Consider the following 23,783-nt stretch of genomic DNA (forward strand, 5'->3'; position numbering starts at 1 on the left):
CCTACTGGTCCAATCTTCATGCGACTTGCATGGATGGTGCGACTTTTGATGCTCATGCATCTTGCAGGCTTAATTACTAAATCTGAGGCAAAGGTTTTGGATGCTGATTGAAGTTATGTTTTTTTTAGCTGGTTTTAATGACTTTTGTGACTGTGTTTCTCACTACTGGTCCTGACGTTACTCAACTTGTATTCATGGGGCGTCTTATAATAATTATGTACTTTATTGGCTTAAATGTTGAATCTGAGCCATAGCTTTCACATGCTGGAAGAGGTTAGTGTTTATGTAGTTACATAAGTATTTACTTATATTTAAATTTGCATAGTTGATTTAACTATGTAAATGAAACACACAGATAGCTTCAGAGAGTGATCTTGATTATCTAGATGCTTATGCAGGTTTTAAAATTCAAATCAACTCAAATTGTGTAATGGTATTTGAGTCAGTTACAAAATAAAGTAAATATTATTCATATCGATCACACATAAGGTGGTATGGGACACCTCCATGTTGTGACGTACTACATGTATGTATTGAAATGGACACTAAAATCAGGTGTTATTTTAAAACTAATTCGTTTTCCAGATTTGTAACCTAGCAGCATAGTGCAGTGGGTTGAAGGGTTCACTAAAAATCTAGATCTATAAGACATGAGTTTGAATCCCGCTTTTGATTTAAAAATTTTATATTTTGTAAACTTTTAAAAGAATTTCTTTGGGTTAAATACTGTAAAATTTGAAAATATTAAACTGGTGAAATTATTTCAGTTATGTATTATAAACCACAGTTATATCAACAGATGTCCCATACCCCCTTTAACAGTTAAATATAACTATGAATTTGTAAATGCTAAATAAAGGTACCCATAGATACACAACTTGATCTTAATTATATTAATCCAGGAGGAACTGTAAGTATTTTAGACATTAAGGGATCTTCAGGTACAGAGGCTGATCTCCTTTATCAAGGACACTAAGATAATCTTGTTTGATTGTTGACAAATATTAAATAATCTGTCATTACACTACAATATAATACAAAGGTGTATCATATGATATATTATACCACCCCCTTACTTTGCATGCATATCAACCTGTTCATACAATATGTTAGTCAGTTGTTACTTTGTGTTTCACACTTCCTTGCAGATTTACAAACCATAGGTATAGGTATGACAAACAGAATGACAAACTATTTTTAACATAATGTGTTTTAGAAAAAAACATTAGAGCTACCTACTGATTAACCATGAGAGAGAGAGAGAGAGAGAGAGAGAGAGAGAGATATTTTATATTGTGTGTCTACTTTGCCAGAGAGACACAAAAGCATGTGTGTCACTAGTAGTGTTTGTCCTTGTCTGTTCATAGATCCAGAATGCAGTTAATGATTGGATAATGAATGAAATAGCCAAACATATAGATTATACCAATTAATTTATAAAAATTACAAGCTCAAAGACATTTTATTCAAATACTGAAGCAAGGTTCCCTAAATATTCTTTGTTTTTTAGGATAATATTTTAATTATAAGATTTGCTCACATTAGACCTTGCACAATTTACAATCATAATTATTCTTTTATCAAAATATTGATTTTCATTAAAAAAAAAATAATTTGATTTAAATTTTGCAATTAAATTACTATCAGCAATATATAAAGAAATTTTAGATAAACCCACTTCATGATTGGAATGAATTGCTTGTAGAGCTTGTTATTGTTTTAATATGATGGATCCTAATTGGGGTTGTCATACCCCAGTAGCTGCTTTTATGAATATTTTGACTGACAATGACAAACTCACTTAGTGACACTAGCACACCTTTTTGTCTCTTTCTCTGGAAAGATAAACACAAATTACATGTGTCTTTCTATCTCTCATTTATGGTCAACCATTTGCTAGCTCTACTTGTTAGATAAGATAATATTAAAAAATCTGCACACAAGTAAAAAACACAGAGTAAACATCTAATTACATCGGATTCCACATTTGAGATAATATTTATATTTTAAGGCAGCTCAGTAGTCAACATGAACGATCAGATCTACTATATATTTTAAGACATAATTTGTTTACCTACAGATGTATAAACTGTTATTATCTAAACACTTTGAGGGTTAGATTTTAGTATTTCTCAATATTTTTATTTATTTCTTCTATAACAGATCAATATCATATAAAAATGGCAACAACCATCTAATCCTCTTAGTGGAAGTGGCAAATCATAAATTAATAAATGAAGATAAACAATTTTTTCTATGAACTATAATATAAACAACACTAAAAGTGCATCACAAAGTAATCAAAACTAATCAAAAATGTAATTAAAATTACATTTATATTTTTGGCTGTAATTGATAAAATTACTATTGCAAGTATTTAAAAATCTCTTTGGTTGAAAACCCAAGTGAGCTATTCTGATCACATTTTGTCTGTCGTCCCTCTGTTTGTCTGTAAACTTTTCTTCACATTTTCAACATCTGCTCAAAAACCATTGGGCCAGTTTCAAACAAACTTGGAACAAAGCATCTTTAGGCTCAGGGGATTCAAAGTTGTGAAAATTCTCAGAAACCATAAGGATAGGAAATCTGAAACTTATGTGGAAGCATCCTTAGGTAGTGTAGATATAAATTGTGAAATCATGACCCTCGGGAATAGGTTGGGGCCACAAAGGGGGGGGGGGTTAAAATTTTTACATAGGATTATATAGAGTAAATCTTTAAAAAATCTTCTACTCAAGAACCATTTGGCCAGAGAAACTGAAACTTGTGTGGAAGCATCCTAAGGTAGTGTAAAATCAAAACTGTGAAAACCATGATTCCCGAGGGTAGGGTGGGGCCACTATGGGAAGGTCAAATTTTTACATAGTGATATATAGAGTAAATCTGTAAACAATTTTCTCTTCTCAGAAACAATAAGACCAGGAAAACTGAAACTTGTTTAGAAGCATCCTCACATAGTGTTTATTCAAAGTTGTGAAATTCATGACCCCCGAAGGTAAGGAGGGGCCACAAATTAGGAATGTACAGAAGAAATCTTTAGAAATCTTCTCAGAAACCATAAGGCCAAGAAAGCTGAAACTTATGTGGAAGCATCCTTAGGTAGTGTAGATTATAAGTTGTGAAAAATCATGACCCTCGGGGGTAGGTTGGGGCCACAATGGGGGGAGGGAGTCTAATTTCAACATTGAAATATACATGTATAGAGTAGATCTTTAAAAATCTTTGATAAACAACCATTTGGCCAGGAGAGCTGAAACTTGTGGGATAACATCCTCAGGTAGTGTAAATTCAAAGTTGTGAATATCATGACCCACAGAGGTAGGGTAGGGCCACAAAGGGGGGGGGGGTCAATTTTTTTATAAAGGAATATATTGAGTAAATGTTTAAAAATCGTCTTTCAGAAACTATGTGGCCAGGAAAGCTGAAACTCCTGTAGAAGCATCCTCAAATAGTGTAGATTCAAATTTGTGAAAACATGACCCTCGGAGATGGGGTGGGTCCACAATGGGGAGGGGGTCGAATTATTACATAGGAATATGTAGAGTATATCTTAAAAAAATCTTCTTGTCAAGAACCATTTGGTCAGGAAAGCTGAATCTGGTGTGTTAGCATCGTCAGGTAATGAAAATTCAAGTTTATTCAAATCATGATCCCTGAGAGTAGGGTGGGGTCACAACGAGGGCGATGGGACAAATTTTTTCAAAGTATTACATAAATATCATATTTTTTAAGGCGTCGAGCTAATGCTCGAGAGCCTTCTAGCGATCGTCTGGATTGGCAATCGTCCAAATTCATGCACTGCACCGCCTTTTAAATGCGCATAAGAAATAAGTTCCTTAAAGTATTAAACGTAGTCCATTTATAAAAATAAATTGTGTACAAAAAAAAAACTTTGCCTACCTGGTTATTGACAACTCATTGCATAAGTATAAATTTGCTTAATCAAGAAATGGCGGATGAATTCAATCAGGTGTAAAAATTCACTAAATATTAGTTTAGTTTATCGCTTACATTTTAATTAGAGAGCGTGCCCGATAGAAATAAAATTTGCGATGTAAATTTATTTGTTATCGGGCACGGTCTCCAAAAAATATGTAAGCGATAAACGTATCTAGTGATTTTGTTGCTAAAAATAAACACGATAATGTAGTTGGTCTGGTAGAGCATTTTAGATAGCACGTGTTGTGGATTTGTTTGTAAACAACCGTACCATAGGGAATCTTGTTTCAAATGGGAATTGGAATAAATAAAAGTATGTTTTGTTATTATAATAGGAACATACTGTTAATGTATTCAAATCATGAACTTGTGAAAATTGTTTTAAAAAAAATAATTTATTTTTGAACTTTCTTCGAATTTTGTAACCATAATGAGTTTTTGAATTGTAAAAGCACCAATACCTATTTTATAAGAAAATAAACTTATTTCTGTTTTTAAAGCAGCACAAAACATAATTCATATACATCTCTATTCTATGTCTAAAATTATTTGAAATACGAAGTCACTATTAAATTAACAGAAATTCAAGTTATTGATATCATTCTATATAAAAGAAAATGTCTGTTCGACGCCTTTGTGGCCGTTCCGGCCTTTGATTTTCTAAAAAACATTTGCCAAAAAGAGCTGTATTTTTATTTAAAGTAACATCAGATAATGTAGATTCAAATGTAGTAATTAAAATCTTTTGGAATAGGGTGGGGCCACATCCAGTTGTACAAAAGAAAACATTTTAATTATTGATAATAATTACAACATTGAAATGTTATTATATATGCTATTACTTTTATGCAAGGATTTTTACATATTGCTGATTCCTTAAAAGTGTTAAAACTTTGGTTTCTGGACGATTATCGGGCCTCATAAAGGGTTCAGAGTTTGATGTAGGTTTATATCCTGTATATAAACAATCGTTTAGGGTCTTATGACAACTGCAGTGCCGAATGTGATATGACTATAAAATCATCCTGTTAAAAAGGGATTTGATTGTTAATATAAGAATGTTATGGGTGAACCAGATTTTTGTTATACAGGATCTACATGTATTAAACCACATTGTCTAGATATTTTGTATTATGACTCCATACAGCTGATTTTATCATGCCTAGTGATGCTCAGGTGAGCGATGTGGCCCATGGGCTTCTTGTTATAATCAAGTATCCATTACAATCAAATATGATTAGTTGATTACGATTACCTTGTGCCTGCACTCAAATAAGAATGAATATAAATAATGCAGAAATTATATTTAAAACTTTAAGTTTTAGGGATATTTTTTGCAGATGCCGAAGAAAAAAGCTGTCAACACTCGACAAAAGCGAGAAAGAAATAGAGAGAAAATGAGACAGAAGAGACGCAGATCTTTTCCTGATGTCCTAGACGACCAGACCTTGACAAAGTCCTCTGTTCCTTGCGGAACAGAGGAGGAAGCTGAGGCAGCTTCTCCCGGTAATTTTCCGGGGCACGGTTCTATGGGGTTTCCGCCTAAAGAGGAAAAACCCCTGGCCAGGGTGCAGGCCTCGCCTAGAGTGAAAATGCATTCACCTGCCCCGAGGTTGCCATCTCCTCGGGGAAGTCTGTTTGTCCGTGAGCAGGACAAGGCACCGTCCCCTGACTCCCTAGAAAGGGTTTGTGCTCCACCGAGGGCACCTGGACCGGACACCGTGCACGTGTCTGGACCAGCAGGTCAGGCGCAGCTGGAAACCTCTATGTATGGAGGGACCAGTAGGAAAACAAAAGATGAGGGCATTTTGACGGTAAACAAAAAGGAAACTGAAAGGAAATCAAATAGAAATGAGAATGAAAACTATGAGAAATATGCTATTTCAGATAATGATATTGAGGAAAACAGAAGAGACAGAAATACGCAGAAATCATTTAAAACAGGTAACTGTGTTTCAACTTATTCAGTACAGGGGTCATTTCATCAAGCTAATCCATTGTTTGAAGAGAATGCTGGAACTCAATGTGTTGCAAATTGTTTAGCAGGATTGGCCTATCACAAATTTAAAAATGCAAAGAATTGGACTACACAAGATTTGGACAGAGTATTAATGACAGGGAATGAGTTGTATTCATATCTGCAAAAGAGCTCATCAATTACTGAAAGGTATTTGCTTGTGGAAGAATTACCAGAACTGTTTGAATGTTTTAATCGATCATACCAATTTCATGCAAACGAATCACTTGTAAGTGTTATTATGGCTGAGGATGAATTGAACTTTGCAGAATTTAATGCATTACCTCTGGATGAAGCTTTGCAGGTTGCTCTTGCAGAAACTGATGGTTGCTTTGTTTGCTTTGGTGGTAACACCTTTTTAATAGGTAAAACAGAAAGTGGATATTTTGCTTTTGATTCTCATTCAAGGTCTTCTAATGGGATGTTAAGTATGTTTGGAAAAAGTACAAGGGTTTTACTTCATAATGTAGGTGAAGTATATTCACACATACTGAATCTTGCTCTTTCAATGAAATATTCAAACAGCGTTGAATGTAATTTGACTGGGGTGTCCTGCAAAATGAACTCTATTGAACATGACAATAACAAGCTAGAGAACGAACAAAATTCTGGTGACCTGTTTGAAAGCCCCATGTTATTAGAAACCACGAGTGTTGAAACATATGACAGAAATGATGATGTTGTGTTCATTAGTCAAGAGCAGTTTCAGTTCAGTTTTTTCCCTTTGAATTTAAGCATGAGACAACATCTTTGTCAAAAATTGAATGTCCCTTGCATATTAAACAAGGATTCAATTGATAATCAGTGTTCGAGAACAAACATAACTACCCCAAGGATAGAAAAGGAAATCTTAGGAGATGGAAACTGCTTTTTCAGAGCCGTTTCATTCAGTCTTACAAACTCAGAGGATTTTCACAATGTAATGCGCAACGCTGTCTGTAAGCATATGATGGAAAACAAGCAATTATTTCAACCATTCGTACATGATGAACAATCTGTAGAAAGTCACATTTCTTCTACACAAATGACACAAGAAGGTACGTGGGCTACTGAGGTTGAAATATTTGCTACAGCTCACTTGCTGAACAGCGATATATACACATTCTCTGGAGGAAGATGGATAAGATTTTCAGTGAATGATGTAGAACCTGATGAACAAAACAGAACAGGAGCACTTTACTTTAATCATCGGCAACAAAACCATTATAATGTTGTGCTCTCGGTTAATGGAGAAGAGTCAAACATGACCCAAATGCCAACTCATAAAGGTTCCCTTGAGTATGAAAAGCGATGCCGAAACCGGACACGAATGCAAAAAATTAGACAACAATCGTCAAAAGTACTAAAAAATCAAAGTTATGCAGAGGAACGGAAACAGTGTTTGAGAAAGAAGTACCAGAATGACATGAATTTTAGAAATAAAAAGCTCAAAACAGCTGCACAAAGATATTTGGAAGATGAAGAATTTCAAGATAATATCAGAAATGTTAGCAAACAAAGGTATCACTCTGACATTGACTACAATATCAAAACAAAAGAGAAAAGCAAAATCAAATATCAAGAAGATACTGACCATAGACAAAGAATGAAAACAAAAATTATTAAGGCATATGCAACAGATCAAGAATATAAGAATGCTTCTAAAAAGAGAAGTATTGAGAAATATGCGACAGATATTGAGCATAGACAGAATGTCAAAAAGAGAAGCACTGAAAAATATAGAAATGATGAAGAACATAAAGAAAAATTAAAAAAGAGAAGCATTAAGAGGTATTCAACAGACAAACAACACAGAGATGACGTCAAAAGAAAAAGTATTCAAAAATACGAATCAAACGCTGAACACCGAGAACATGTCAAAACAAACAGTAAACTGAAATACAAGTTAGATGAAGTGCACAGGATTCACGTCAGTACTGCAAGCACATTGAAATACAGGGAAAATGAAAATTTCCGGGAGACAAAACTTCATGCAGCTGCTAAAAAGTATAAAAATGATGATTTATTCAGGGCAAAAAGAAAGGCTTTAAGTAAAAATAGATACGATTCCAGTCTAAAAGCAAAATCACAAATAAAAGAGAGAGTTAAGAAACAGAGAGATGTTCATCGAGCTAGATTGGAAAATCAGGAAGAAACTATGAAACTATTTAAAGAAAAGGCCAAGCAAGGCATAGATTATTCATGCTGTTGCTGTGATCGACTCTTATTTAAGAATCAAGTTCAAAAGTGTGAACGCCAATTTTATACCAAAACCGAACAGGCAGCAAATGTTGCAAAGATTTGCATTCAAGAAAAGTATTCCCACCAGTGTACAAAAACATGTCCAGAGAATTGTATAAAATCCAATTTATGGATTTGTTTTACATGTCACAGGAAAATTTTGAGTGGAAATATCCCAGCAGAAGCAGCAGCTAATAAAATGGCTCTTGAAGATATTCCAAAGGAATTTGAAGAACTAAACAGTCTTGAAAAACATTTGATTGCGATACACATTCCGTTTATGAAAATTATAGCTCTTCCACACGGAGGTCAACAAAATATTCATGGACCAGTTGTATGCGTTCCGTCAGATCTGAAGAAAGTAACAAGTTTACCAATGAAACCCGAGGAAGACCTGTTACTAAGAGTGAAGCTTAAGAGAAAACTGAATTATAAAGGATACATCGAATACCAGTTCGTCAATCCAAAACACGTATTCGAGGCATTACAGTATTTGAAAAGAAACAATCAATGGTATGAAGATGTAGTAATAGACACAAACTGGAATGGAAATGTTGACAGTTGCCATACAACAGCTGATATTGAGGAACAATTATCATACGATGATGAACAACAGCAGATTGCGACAGATTCTTGTTTACAACCAGTTGATATTGCTCAGGTGGTTCTCGATCATTACTTTGATGATATTTATGATATTGCTCCTGGTGAAGGAAATAATCCGATAAGAATGTTACAAGAGCCAGGAAATGAGGCAAAAACATTTCCGTACCTCTTTCCAACTGGAAACTTTTCGTGGAATGACGAGAGAGAAAAACGAATTACACTGTCAAGATATTTCAACAATCGTCTTATGAATACTGATGACAGATTCGCAAAAGACAGCAGCTACATCTTTTTCAGCCAATTTATGTCTGACTTAAATCAAGTCATAGAAAAGACACAAATATCTATCAGAAAATCTGTTAGGAGACTGGAATGTGACCAAACTATGACAGCTAATATGGTACAAAACCCCGAAATTCTATCAAAGTTAATGAAAAATGACGAGGCTTTAAGGTTTATGCAACCCATCCGTGGAACGCCAGCATATTGGTCAGCCGCACAAAAAGATCTGTTTGCTATGCTTCGTCAGCTAGGAATCCCAACGTGGTTTTGCTCATTTTCTGCTGCAGAACATAGATGGAATGATGCAATTTCAACAATATTGAGACAACAAAATGATACCAGAGACCCTTCTATGTTGGACTGGAGTGAAAAAAATGAAGTGCTGAAAAGTAATCCTGTCACAGTTGCTAGAATGTTCGAGCATAGATTTCATGTTTTTCAAACAGAAGTGATATTTTCACCATCACAACCAATTGGAAATGTTACTGATTATTTCCAGAGAGTTGAATTCCAACAAAGAGGGTCACCCCACATGCATTGCTTATATTGGGTAGAAAATGCTCCAAACTTTGATGAAGACGGAGAGGAAGAAGTATGCAATTTCATTGACAAATATGTGAGTTGTGCATTACCATCTGACAATGAAGATTTGGAGCTCAAGGATATTGTTTTGTCTGTACAACAACACAGCAAAAAGCATTCCAAGTCGTGTAGAAAGAAGGGCACAGAATGTAGGTTTAATTTTCCTAGACCTCCTTCTGCATGTACATTCATCAACTCTCCGAGTGAGGAAGACAACTTCGAAAATGATGCGGATGCAATTAACTTCAAAGAGGAAGAGTCAAAGGCTAAACAAATCCTTTTACAAGTTTGGAATGAAATCCAAGATGATGCAAACGGTTTGGAAAACACGGAACAGGTTTTCGAGAAGTTAGGCTTAACACAAGCTCAGTACGTGGAAGCACACAAACGATTAGCAAAAAAAACATCAGTTGTTCTTAAAAGAAACCCATCCGAATTATGGACCAATCAGTATAATCCATGTCTTTTGAAATGCTGGAATGCTAATATGGATATTCAGTTTGTTTTGGATCCATTTAGTTGTATAGTCTACATAATTTCATACATATCAAAGTCTGAAAGAGAAATGGGAATGGTGTTAAAACAAACCAAAATAGAGGCAGAAGAAGGAAATGAAAGTGCCCGATCAACCTTAAAGAAAATTGGCTCTGCGTATTTAAATCACAGAGAAGTGAGTGCACAGGAAGCTGTGTATCGCGTTTGTAACCTGAAGATGAAGGAATGTTCGAGAAAGGTTGTCTTTATACCAGTTGGGGAGAATCCGACTAGACTCACAAAACCATTGTCTCAAATCAAAAGAATACAAAAATCAAGAAAAACCGATGAAATTGAGCAAGAAGATGATGAAGATATATGGATGTCAAACATTGTAGACAGATATGAAAGTCGGCCAAATGAACCGTTGTTTCAAAACATGTGCCTTGCAGAATTTTGCTCAGAATTCAGAGTCCTTGCCAAATCACAGGTTCCAAAGACTAAAAATGAAAATGTATTTGAACTGCAAAATTCGAAAGGATTTATTCAGAAGCGAACACGTGCCAAGCCGGCAATAATACGATACCCAAGATTCGATGCAAAAAAAATGCCGGAAAAGTATTACCAGTGCCAATTACAACTGTTCTTGCCTTACTTGGGAACTAATCAACTAAAACCACCAGGTTATGATCAATATGAGGCATTTTACGAAAACGGGCACGTGCGAATATTAGGAAAACAGAAATTGCAATCTGTCAAATCCATTGTTGACACAAACAGAGCAAGGTATGCCCAAAATGAAGATGCTATCGCAGAAGCACAAGAAAACTTCGAACAGATCGGGGAGCCAGAAGATGCTTGGGCAAATCTTTGTCCAGAGACAGAAGTAATGAGACATGAATGCTCTAGAGATAGAAATGATGATCTAGACTTGAATGCTACAGAAGAATTACCAGACATGCAACCTAAAAATAATTCTGATGTTCTCTACAAGGTAAACCAAAATACACAGTCAAGAGAACAGATAACTCATGTTCTTCAAAATTTGAATGAGACTCAAATGAAAGTATTTTACTTGGTGAGAGATTGGTGTTTAAAGAAAAGCTTCGGCGAAAAACTTGAATCGCTGCACATTTTCATAACTGGCGGAGCAGGAACAGGCAAGAGTCATCTAATTAAAGCCATACATTATGAAGCATCACGCTTACTGGAAAAAAACTTGACAGCTCCCGATAGTGTTTCAGTTCTTCTTACAGCTTTCACAGGAACAGCTGCATTTAACATCGGAGGAAATACTATTCACCATTTGTTTTCACTGCCAAAACATATGCCATTGCCTTATGAACCATTGAGAGAACAGACTCTCAGTGAAATGCGAGTTCAACTTTCGGATCTTCAAATTCTGGTCATTGATGAAATTTCAATGGTGTATAAAAGATTATTATACTATATTCATGAAAGACTAGTACAGATTAAGAAATGCAAGGAACCTTTTGGGGGAGTGTCAGTAATTGCCGTTGGAGATTTCTATCAGCTTCCACCTGTGAAACAGCGCAAAGATGAACGTCTCTATAAGGATAGTGCTCTTTATCCTTTCGATTTTTGGCTGGAACTTTTCAAAGTAGTAGAATTGAAAGAAATTATGAGGCAACGACAAGACATTCCATTTGCAGAGACACTGAATACACTTCGAACAAGAGAAATAAAACAATCATTAGAAGAACAAACTAACGCTATCTTAAACGAATGTGTACGAGAGGGGCCAGACGATGTTCTTCATGTCTATGCAACAAATGATGAGGTTAATGCTTATAACTTGACAATGCTTAGAAAAAAATGTGACGACTTTGTTGAGATTGATGCTCAAGACTCCACAAAAGATAGAACTACAGGAAAACTGATCGTAAGAGATAAGCCATTGACAAGCTCTAAAACAGACAGTCTTCCAAGCACATTGTTATTAGGACTCGGTGCAAGAGTGATGCTCACAAGAAACTGCAACGTAGATGATGGCCTTGTAAATGGAGTTATGGGAATTGTATCAAAATTTGTCTACGGTCAGAGACATGCACAAAACACAGTTGTTGCAATAGGAGTAACCTTTGATAATGGAAATGTTGGGAAGAAACATGGAAATGGAAATAAAAATGGAAATATCGTTTTAATTGAAAGGATTCATGAGGATATTATGTCCCAGAAACAAAAAACGTTGTTCGGCATCAGTTTCCGTTACGATTGTCATGGGCCTGTACAGCGCACAAAGTGCAAGGATTGACGGTTGATAAAGTAGTAGTTAATTTAGACCGGACATTTTCACCCGGACAAGGCTATGTTGCGTTGAGCAGGGTTACGTCAAAACAAGGATTATTCATTGAATCAAATAAACCTGAAATGGTACAGAAAAGAATTTATGCTGATCCAGAAGTCAATGCAGCTCTAGACAAAATGCCGAAATTAACACTCCCAAACGCTGAAACATCAGATAATGGCATAAAGATTTATCTTCACAATATTCAAAGCCTTAGCAAACATTTCAATGATCTTCAGATGGATTTTCGATGTAAAAATGCAGATATAATCTGCCTAACAGAGACTTGGCTGAGACCTGGACAAAACGTGAATGTTTTTGAAATAAATGGTTTCAGATTTCATCAAACGAATAGAGCGGATTCATATGATTGCACAAACACACAAGTTTCTCAATTGCATGCCTCAAAAAGTGGTGGTGTGGGTGTTTACATAAAAGAAGCCGCTTCTAACAAAATAGTTAGTTCACTTCCTGTGAAAAATATTGAAGGAATCTGTGTAAAATGTATGCCAGAAGATATTGTCGTTGTCACTGTATATCGCCCTAACTCCTTGGATGTTACAAAGTTTTTGATGCAACTCGAAAAGGTGATTACATATTACAAATCTCAGAGTAAATTCTTAGCATGTCTTGGAGACTTCAATGAAGACGCTTCTTCTGCAGGCCCTATTCAGACTTTTATGATTAACCATGGTTGTAGGCAAATCGTTAATTTCAAAACAACAGAAGGAGCTACTATTTTAGACCATGTTTATATGTCAAATTCTTTAATGGCAAAAGTCGAAAGGGTATCAACTTACTACAGTTACCACGATGCCTTAATTTTGACTATCACACCAAGCAAATAGATATTTGCGGATATTCTGTTCTTGCCCCCTGCTAAAACTGGTTACAATTTTTTTTCAGATTTTTATTTCAACTTGTGCCGATTATAATTTCAAAATCAGTTTTTTTTTCACTTAAAACTTATATCCTATTTGGGCTATTATGTCTCAAACGGGTTAGTATATCCCATTTGGGCGATTGGTCCCAACCTATATAATGTCTGAAAATTTGCTGACAAAATGATTAAAGATACAAAAGAATACATTTCATATTGATTATATAACGACAGACACTTCCAATTAGTGACCAAGATTTCATTAAACGACCCTTTAAGGAGATAAGGGATCAACCCCATAAATGTTCTTTCCCATATATCTCATGAACGGTAAAGAATTTCTAAACACTTGTTAATACAATGTGTTTAAAATCAAATGACTTTGCATTCGATATGAAGAAAAAGAGACTGACCCTCAAATAAGTGGCCCAGATGGGTCTCAAGTCTTTTACATATGACTAGTAATATTTTAATCCCCCATATCTCAGAAAATAGAAATATTTATTGGCATGCAGTAGAGAAGAAAATGTCTAAATAATATACAACATTCAAAAGTTCGATAAACGGCCCTCATACGGGGATAAAGAATTGATCTCTTAAACGTTCTTTCTGGGATATCTCAAGAACGGTAATGTCTTGAAAACACTTGTTGAACAAATTGTGTTTGAAATTAAATGACATTGAATTTGATTTTAACAAAAAGGAGCTAACCACTCAAATTTGGGATCCAAATATGTCTTAAGTCTTTTATTTATAGCTGTTTACTGAGAGATATTTTGTAAAAGGTTAAAGAATCAAATACCGTATACAGGTTTTTTCCGCGTCATGTTTTTTCCGCGAATCAGAGCTTAGAACTGTATATAACATTTACGCGAATCAAATTTTTCACTATTTCAAACTAACATGTTAATAATCATGTAATTCACGATTGTTTAAACCTGTGGGGTAAGAGGAGAAAAGTATCTAAATTGTCGCTCCTTGTAATGAAAAATTCAGACAATGAAACCATGCATTTACACGATTTCCTTAATGTTAAATAATTACCGATAATTATTTTCAGAGACGCAAACAGTCATAAATAAATAGATCATGTACCGTTACATATACCAGTAGCTTAGGTATAATTAGACATCGGTTTACGCAAGGAAAGCGACCGTTTAATTAGCTTGTCAATGGATTATTAAATAAACAACGAGGCTTAGACAAATCTATTATATGGCGCTTGTCCTCCGATACGGCAATTTGTACCTCTAATTTAACTAACTGAAAACAGTTCACCATACTTTTACTTACCTGTTTGTTTTATCAGGAAAGAGAAAACTCTGTTACAAAAACAAAACTTTGTATCAAATTTACGCTGATTTATTTTCCGCGATTCGGAAATCGTCGCGAACAAAGCGGAAATTGGATACACGCGGAAAAAACCTGATATACGGTATGATTTTCCTACAGTTAATGTAATGATTTTTCATGTGTTATGTAAAAAAATTATAGGGGTCAAAATCCGAATTTTTAATCACCCATATTTCAGAAAGGAAAAATATATTGAATGCAGTGTAAACAAAAAGTTGATCAAAATTATGTACCCAACAATAAATAATCTTCAAAATTTCTTTAAAAGGCCCCCAAAAGGAGATAAAGGATCAGCCTCTTTAATGTTCTTTCCGATATATCTTTAGAACGGTAACGAATTTCTTAACACTTGTTGAAAAAAATGTGTTTAAAACAAAATGACCTTTTATTTGATTTTAAAAAAGGGGATAGCCCTTAAAATTAGTGACCTAGATGGGTCTTAAGTCTTTTATCTATAGCTCTTTACTGAAAGATATTTTGTAAAAGGTTATGAAAGAAAAATTAATTATGATACGTTTACATATCCAAACATTATAATGATTTTCACATGCGATACGTAATTAGGGGTTTTAAGGACCAGAGGTAAAAATCTTTAATCTCTTCTATCTCAATAGCAAAAAATGCAAGTACATGTTTTTGAAAAACCAACGTTAAAAAAATAAATGATGCAGAAAACCATTAGTACTCCACTCATTCTTATCATGATTCGTTGTCAAAAATCAAAGTCAAGATAACATATCACCTTCTAAAAATCGGACGGAACTTTATTATATTGATGACGTCACTTACGTTTTTGAAAAATTGACGTTTTAGCGATTTTTAGAGGGGTGGCTTGTCCCTCTACGTTCTCCTAAAATATAAAAGATATTAAGTTCAAACTTTCAGGGATAGTAGACAAAAGATTGTAGATTTGTAATTTTATTTTCATTTTGATCTGGCTTGAAAGGCGCCGAAGCTCGCCTGAACCCGAAAATTGAGATGGAAAACACGTCGTAATTTTTTCTGGTTTTCTTTGATTATCTTTCTTCTGAAAAATATTTTGTTAAGACATGTAATGTAAAAAAAGTTTCTATTTACAAGTCCTTTTCTTCAAAATCAAGAAAAAGGGGCTGCGCGAGTAGGTTAAGGCAACTCTTAATTTAATGGCCGTCAAAATTATGATATATTTGAAAACTTTTTTTTTATAAAAACAGTGCGGAATATTAATACCAAGTGAATGTGTTCACCGAGATATTATTTTTCTACTTCGGAATCGATTGGATCTTTGAAGCTGCCGTGCCATGGTATCACGTGACAGTTAAAAATAGATCAATTTGTTACCTTAACAAAAAATCAAAAAGTGTAACACTACCCCGAAGTTCATTTGTATGTTTGCTACAATAATTCGATCGACATTTAGTTCAGGTTTATTAGTATTACTGCTAGAATCCTATTGTTAATCGCATAAAATAAACATTGTAAATATTTATCGGAAACCCTCTCAACTTCTATAATTTCATTGAAAATACTACGTATTTTTATCTAAAACAACGATTCACAGGATTCTAGCAACACTTTTCAAGTAGTTTAGGTCATATACCGTTGATATTTACCAAAGTCATCTTTCATAATATCCGGGGTAGTGTTACACTTTTGCCTTTTTTTGTACACACTGACAGAGGAAAGGCTGGTCAAGCCATATAAATGTCGATCTGCTTACCTTAAAACACTCGCTGATTAAGCAAAATATTCATGCCTGTATTATCCTGATTATATTCTAACTGACACTCATCTAAATCTTAGGTATCTGTATTTAATAAGTCTTATTTCGGCATTGTTTTCACTGCATTCCGATGATTTGTCTCCCGACATGATCTTCTCTATTAAACATGCTTGTGACGTCATCAATGATAATTATACGTAATAGAGAGAAATCGAAGATATATTCAGTTAGAAGAGTTTTTAGTGATATTTTATGCCTGTAGTTTTTATAATTTAAACCAGAGATAAAGTTAAAATCGACATGTTTCTGAGTAAAATATGACATCATGCTGCTTATTGTGACGTCATTTCGATCAGAGGAATATGATCGCTGAGAGTTGCCTTATCATACCCGCGTGGCCCCTCAAATAAGGGGACAAAAAGGCTCTAAAGTCTTTAATCTGTAGCCCTTTACTGAGAGATATTTTGTGAAATGTTATAGAAGCAAAGATGTTTATCTCACAGTTATGTATCAAGGCAATGTATTGAATTTGTTATGTATTACGTAATTAAGGGTTTTGAAGGGCCAAAAGTCCAAAATTTCGATCACCCATATCTCAGAAAGGAAAATTTTTTTTTAATGCAATACAGAAGAAAAGCTGTTCAAAATGATGTTCTTAACAATATGCAACCGACAAAATTTCGTTAAACGGCCCCTAAATGAAGATAAGGGACCGGCCCCTAAAACCTACTTTCTCATATATCTCCAAAACGGTAACGAATTTCTAAACACTTGTTGAACAAAATGTGTTCATAATTAAATGACCTTTTATTTGATATCAAGAAAAAGAGGCTGGCCCCTCAAATTAGGGAACCAAAGGGCTAAAAATTCTTTAATCTGTAGCCCTTTATTGAGAGATATTTTGTGAAATGTTATAGAAACAAATGTGTTTATCTTACAGTTATGTATTCAAGCAATGTAATGATTTTATCATGTGTTGCGTAATTAAGGGTTTTTAGGGGCCAACAGTCCACAATTTTGATCACCCATATCTCTGAAAGGAATAATATTTTGTAATGCAGTACAGAAGAAAAGTTGTTCAAAATGATGTCCTTAACAAAATGCAACCGTCAAAATTTCGTTAAACGGCCCCTATAAGGGGATAAGGGATCGGCCCCTAAAACCTTCTTTCTCATATATCTTTAGAACGGTAACGAATTTCTAAACACTTGTTGAACAAAATTTGTTTAGAATTAAATGGCCTTTCATTTGATATCAAGAAAAAGGGGCTGGCCTCTCAAATAAGGGAACCAAAGGGCTCTAAATTCTTTAATCTGTAGCCCTTTACTGAGAGATATTTTGTGAAATGTTATAAAAGCAAATGTGTTTATCTCACAGTTATGTATCTAAGCAATGTAATGGTTTTATCATGTGTTTCGTAATTAAGGGTTTTTAGGGGCCAAAAGTCCAAAAATTTAATTACCCATATCTCAGAAAGGAAAAATATTTTGAAATGCATTACCGATGATAAGTTGTACAAAATGATGTTTTTAACACTTTGCAACCTTCAAAAGTTCGTCAAACGGCCCATATAAGGAGATAAGGGATCGGCCCCTGAAACCTTCTTTCTCATATATCTCCAGAACAGTAGCACATTTTTAAACACTTGTTTACAAAATGTGTTCAGAATTAAATGACCTTTCATTTGATATCAAGAAAAAGGGGCTGGCCCCTCAAATTAGGGGATCAAAGGGCTCTAAAATCTTTTATCTATAGCCCTTTAATGGGAGTCATTTTGTGAATGGTTATTAAAGGTAGATTAGGTATAATACGTTTATATATCCTAACAATATAATGATTTCCTCTTGTGTTACCCAATAAGGGTTTTTAGGGACCAGAGGTGAACATGATTAATCTTTTTCATCTTAATTGGTAGAAATGCAAGTATTTAAAACAGCAATGTAAGAGAACTTATAAAAAGCGATACAATAAAGCATTAGTACTTCACTCCTTTTTCCATATCATGTTTTATTGTCAAAAATCAAAGTCGATGATGTCATATTTCCTTCTAGAAATCAGACGGAAGACCTCCTCGTTGCTCGCAACGAGATCGTGTCTAGTTAAGGTCTTCCGTTTCCAACGGAAGACCTTATTGTTTTCGTTCGGTTTTTTTTTCCCTATTATTATTATTATTATTTTTTTTTTTCTTACAAATTTTGTGCACGCGATTTCTCAGAAACGGCTGAACCGATTGTCATGAAACTTTTAGATAAGATAGATAGTGATCGAAATCTTATAGCTTTTTAATTATATTGATGACGTCACTTCCGTTTTTGAGATATTGACGTTTTAGCGATTTTTAGAGGGGTTGCTTGTTACTCTAACTTCTCCTAAACTATAACAGATATTGAGTTCAAACTTTCATGGAATGGTAGACAAAAGATTGTACATTTGCAATTTTATTTTCATTTTGAACTGGATTGAAAGGCGCCGAAGCTCGCCTGGACCCGAAAATTGAGTTTAAAAAAATGTCGTATTTTTTTCTTGTTTTCTTTGTTTATCTCTTTTCTGAAAAATATTTTGTTAAGACATGTAATGTAAGAAAGGTTAATATTTACAGGACCTTTCATTTGATATCAAGAAAAAGGGGCTGGCCCCTCAAATTAGGGGACCAAAGGCCTCTAAAGTCTTTTATCTGTAGCCCTTTACTGAGAAATTTTTTGTGAAATGTTATAGAAGCAAATATGTTTATCTTACGGTTATGTATCCAAGTAATGTAATGATTTTATCATATGTTACGTAATTAAGGGTTTTGAAGGGCCAAAAGTCCAAAATTTTGATCACCCATATCTCAGAAAGAAAAAATATTTTGTAATGCAATACAGAAGAGAAGTTGTTTCAAATGATGTTCTCAACAAAATGCAACCTTCAAAATTTCGTTAAACGGCCCCTAAAAGGAGTTAAGGGACCGGCCCCTAAAACCTTCTTTCTCATATATCTCCAAAACGGTAACGATATTTTAAACACTTGTTGAACAAAATTTGTGTAGAATAAAATGACCTTTTATTTGATACCAAGAAAAAGGGGCTGGCCCCTTAAATTAGGGGACCAAACGCCTCTAAAGTCTTTAATCTGTAGCCCTTTACTGAGGGATATTTTGTGAACGGTTATAGAAGCAAATATGTTTATCTTACAGTTATGTATCCAAGCAATGTAATGATTTTATCATGTGTTACATAATAAGGGTTTTTTAGGGGCCAAAATTATAGAATGTTGATCACATATATTTCAGAAAGGATATATATTTTGAAATGCAGTAAAGAAGAAAAGATACTCAGAAAGATGTACTTAATAAGATGCAATTTTCAAAATTTCGTTAAATGGCCCCTATAAGGAGTTAAGGGATCAGCCCCTTAAACGTTCTTTCCCATATATCTCAAGAACGGTAACGAATTTCTAAACAGTTGTTTTACAAAATGTGTTGAGATTCAATTGACCTTTTATTTGATTTCAAAAAAGGGGCTGGCCCCTAAAATTACGAAACTAAAGGGCTCTAAAATGTTTCATCTGTAGCTCTTTACTGAGGGAAATTTAATGAAAGGCTATAGAAGCAAATATGTTTATCTTACAGTTCTGTATCCAAGTAATATGATGATTTTTTCATGTGTTATGGAATAAGGATTTTTTAGGGGTCAAGGGTCCACAAACTATGACCAGCTATATCTCACCAAGGAAAATGTTTTGAAATGCAGTGTAGAAGAAAAGATACTCAAAATGATGTACTTTACAAAATGCAACCTTCAAAATTTGGTTCAGCGGCTCCAATAAGGAGGTAAGGGACTGGCCCCTAAAAGTTTTCTTTCTCAGATATCTCAAGAACGGTGACGAATTTCTAAACCCTTGTTGAACAAAGCTCTTATCCCTGAAACAAAATAGTATCTGACCCTTAGAATGTAGACCCCGTTTTTCTATTCTAAATCATGTTTAGCAAAATCAAGATCTAACATATATCTCAAATTCTAAAATCAGACGGAAGACCTCCTCGTTGCTCGCAACGAGATCGTGTCTAGTTATTATTATTTTTTTTTTCCAAATTTTGTGCACGAGATTTCTCGAAATCTATTCGACCGATCTCAACCATTTTTTCACAGATGTTTTGGCGTGATCTAAACTTAATACATTTTTCTTAATTTTTTCGTAGTCACTTCCGGTACCGAATTATCGGCCATTTTGTAATTTTTGACGACCCATTTTGTGCAGCTATAAACTCGGAAACCATAAGAGATATGAATATGAAATTTTCAGGATAGGTAGACGATAGTTTGAAGTTGTGCAACATGTAGTTGTTTAATGCCTGTTGCGCCATTTCTTGGAGCTCGCCTGGGCACGAAAATTGGGTACGAATTTTCATTCAAAATTTTCACACGTTTTGATTTATATCTTTTTATTAGTTGATATTTTGTTAAGACATGTATAACAAAAGTGGTAGATAATCAAAAGTTCTTTCCAACGAAATCAAGAAAAAGGGGCTGGCCCCTTTATTTAGGGGCCAAGGCACTCTTAAACTCTAATACAAATAACTTAAAAACGATAATGATTTTGTAATGCATTATAGAAGCAAAGTTGTTGATCGTACCAATATCTATTAGGAAAAATCATTGCCACGCCCATTTATTACGTAATTAGGGATTTTTAGGGGCCAGAGTACTTAAACTTTGACGCAATATAACTAGAGAAGCAGAAATATTTTGTTAGACATCATAGAAGAGAAAATGTTTGAATTTATGATTTAAATCGATTCCACTTATCAAAACACGAATTTCCGTCCCCATTAAGGATTTAGAGGTCTGGCCCCTAAAATATTCAAACATTTGTATTTCAAAAATGAAGAACAATTTTAAATAGATATCAGAACAAAAAATGTTAGAATTTATGAGACCTTTCGATTCAATTTAAGAAAAAGGGGCTTGCCCCTTAAATTAGGGGCCAAGACACTCGTAAACTCTATAACAAATAGCTTAAAAATGATAAAGATTTTGTAATGCATTATAGAAGCAAAGTTGTTGATCGTACCAATATCTATTAGAAAAAATCATTGCAACGCCCATTTATTACGTAATTAGGGATTTTTAGGGGCCAAAGTACTTAAACTTTGACGCAATATATCAAGAGAAGTAGACATATTTTGTTAGACATCATAGAGAAGAAAATGTTTGCATCAATGATTTAAATCGATTCCACTTATCAAAACACTAATGTCTGTCCGCATTAGGGAACTACAGGGCTGGCCCCTAAAATATTCAAACAGTTGTATCTCAAACATGAACAACAATTTAAGATAGGTGCAAGAGCAAAAATGTTTGTATTCTTAAGACCTTTTCAAAGAAATCAAGAAAAAGGGGCTGACCCCTTTCATCAGGGACCAAGAGACTCGTAAATTCTATTACAAATAACTTAAAAACGATAAAGATATTGGTATCAATTATAGAAGCAAAGTTGTTGATAATACCAATGTCTATCAGAAAAAATCATTGCCACGCCCCTTTATTACGCAATAAGGGATTTTTAGGGGCCAAAGTACATAAACGTTGACGCAATATATCTAGAAAAGGAGACATATTTTGTTAGACATCATAGAAGAGAAAATGTTTGCATTTATGATTTAAATCGATTCCACTTATCACAACACCAATGTCTGTCCCCATTAGGGATCTACAGGTCTGGCCCCTAAAATATTCAAACATTTGTATCTCAAAAATGAACAACAATTTAAGATGGGTGTAAGAGCATAAAATGTCTGTATTCTTAAGACCTTTTCACAGAAATCAAGAAAAAGGGGCTAGCCCCTTTAATTAGGGGCCAAGAGACTCGTAATTTCTATTACAAATAACTTAAAAACAACTCTTACAAATACCTTAAAAACGATTAGGATTTTGTAAACCATTATAGAAGTAAAGTTGTTGATTGTAACAATATTAGTTTGTAAAACCCATTGCCACACCCACTGATGACGTCATTAGGTATATTAGGGGACTAAAATCTTAAATCTTTAATGTGCTGTATGTGATAAAGCAAAACTCTTTGTTAAGCATTTGAAAGGATATTGACAATCGTATACATTATCTGAAAGGGAGGGGTTGAGTGGAAATTCAGAAATTTCTTTGATATTTTAATGGAATCGTTTAAAAAATTGAACGGAAGACCTACTCGTTACTCGTAACGAGATCGTATCTAGTTATCTACTATTTTTGTTATATATGTCTTAACAAAATATCAACTGATAAAAAGATACAGATGAAAACGTATGAAGAATTTGAATGAAAATTCGTACCCAATTTTCGTGCCTAGGCGAGCTCCAAGAAATGGCGCCACTGGCGTAAAACAAAATAATAGTGCACAACTTCAGACTATAGACTACCTATCCTGAAAATTTCATAGTCATATCTCTGATAGTTTCTGAGATCAGCTCTGCACAAAATAGGTCGTAAAAATGTACAAAATGGCCGATAAATCGGTACCGGAAGTGCCGACAGGAAAAATCTCAAAAACGTATGAAGTTTACATCAAGACTCATCTTCCCTGAAAAAATGGTCGAAATCGGTCGAATAGTTTTCGAGAAATCTCGTGCACAAAATTTGTGGAAAAAAATAATAATAATAACTAGACACGATCTCGTTGCGAGCAACGAAGAGGTCTTCCGTCCGATTTTTAGAAGAGGAAATGGCCTTGCCTTTTATCTTCATCAACGAAACATATCAGGGAATGCAGATGTGATCTAAAAGAGCGATGGATGAAGGATTATACACCCCGTTGGATCCCTAATTTAAAGGATCAGCCCCATTTTATTTCATATTAAAAAGAGGTCTTTTGACCTAATAACAGGTCTAATGACCTGTAATAAATAAAAAAAAGAGGGTCTGCCTTTGTAAACGGAAGACCCTAATAACAATAAGAAAAGAAGGGTCTTCCACTGAAGACGGAAGACCCTAATTATAAAAGACTGTATTTGTCTAAATCTTAATTGAAGAGTGTTTTTCAACTTGCACTACAGTCCAACAACCCTTTTATGTTGCATATTTTGGTTAGAAAATTAAATAAAAAGGAGAAAAAGAAATAGAGAGAACAAATCTTGGCTCCGGCGAGATTAGAACACACATCCTTTGCATGTGTCTCAAAACCTGGCTGATGCGAAATATTTCCCGAATTTGTCTTTGAATTTGGGGCGTTTCCGCCCGGGAGAGGAGCTGAGTTTTTGTATGAGATGAAAAACAACGTGTAAGATGTCTGACTATTCAGGTTTGGTAACAGTGCGAGGTCATTTGAAATATGGATGCGTGTTTGTGTCTGGAGGGGGGTGAAAAGACCCGAGCTTGATTTTCGTCTTAAATAAATCGAAAATAGAATTTTGAGGCGTGGATCTCGGATTCGGTTAACAACAATT

At 34.5% G+C, this 23,783-nt stretch overlaps 1 protein-coding gene across 1 annotated transcript; it reads left to right on the forward strand.

The window, feature by feature from the left end:
* The first annotated feature begins 5,279 nt into the window (after positions 1-5,279).
* On the forward strand, positions 5,280-12,395 carry LOC128191325 (uncharacterized). The gene is made up of 2 exons (XM_052863401.1): positions 5,280-5,883; positions 8,470-12,395. The coding sequence occupies exons 1-2, from the start codon at positions 5,280-5,282 to the stop codon at positions 12,393-12,395; spliced, it is 4,530 nt and encodes a 1,509-aa protein (XP_052719361.1).
* The last annotated feature ends 11,388 nt before the right edge of the window (positions 12,396-23,783 follow it).

This window comes from Crassostrea angulata, chromosome 7 (genome assembly GCF_025612915.1).
Source record: "Crassostrea angulata isolate pt1a10 chromosome 7, ASM2561291v2, whole genome shotgun sequence".
NCBI lineage: Eukaryota > Metazoa > Mollusca > Bivalvia > Ostreida > Ostreidae > Magallana > Magallana angulata.

Bases quoted from the DNA above. Each gene is read 5' to 3' on its own strand.
- LOC128191325 (XM_052863401.1), top strand. From the start codon at position 5,280: ATGCCGAAGAAAAAAGCTGTCAACACTCGACAAAAGCGAGAAAGAAAT. The intron at 5,884-8,469 runs GTAACTGTGTTT...TGAAAATTATAG, and splicing joins GCAGAAATCATTTAAAACAG to CTCTTCCACACGGAGGTCAA.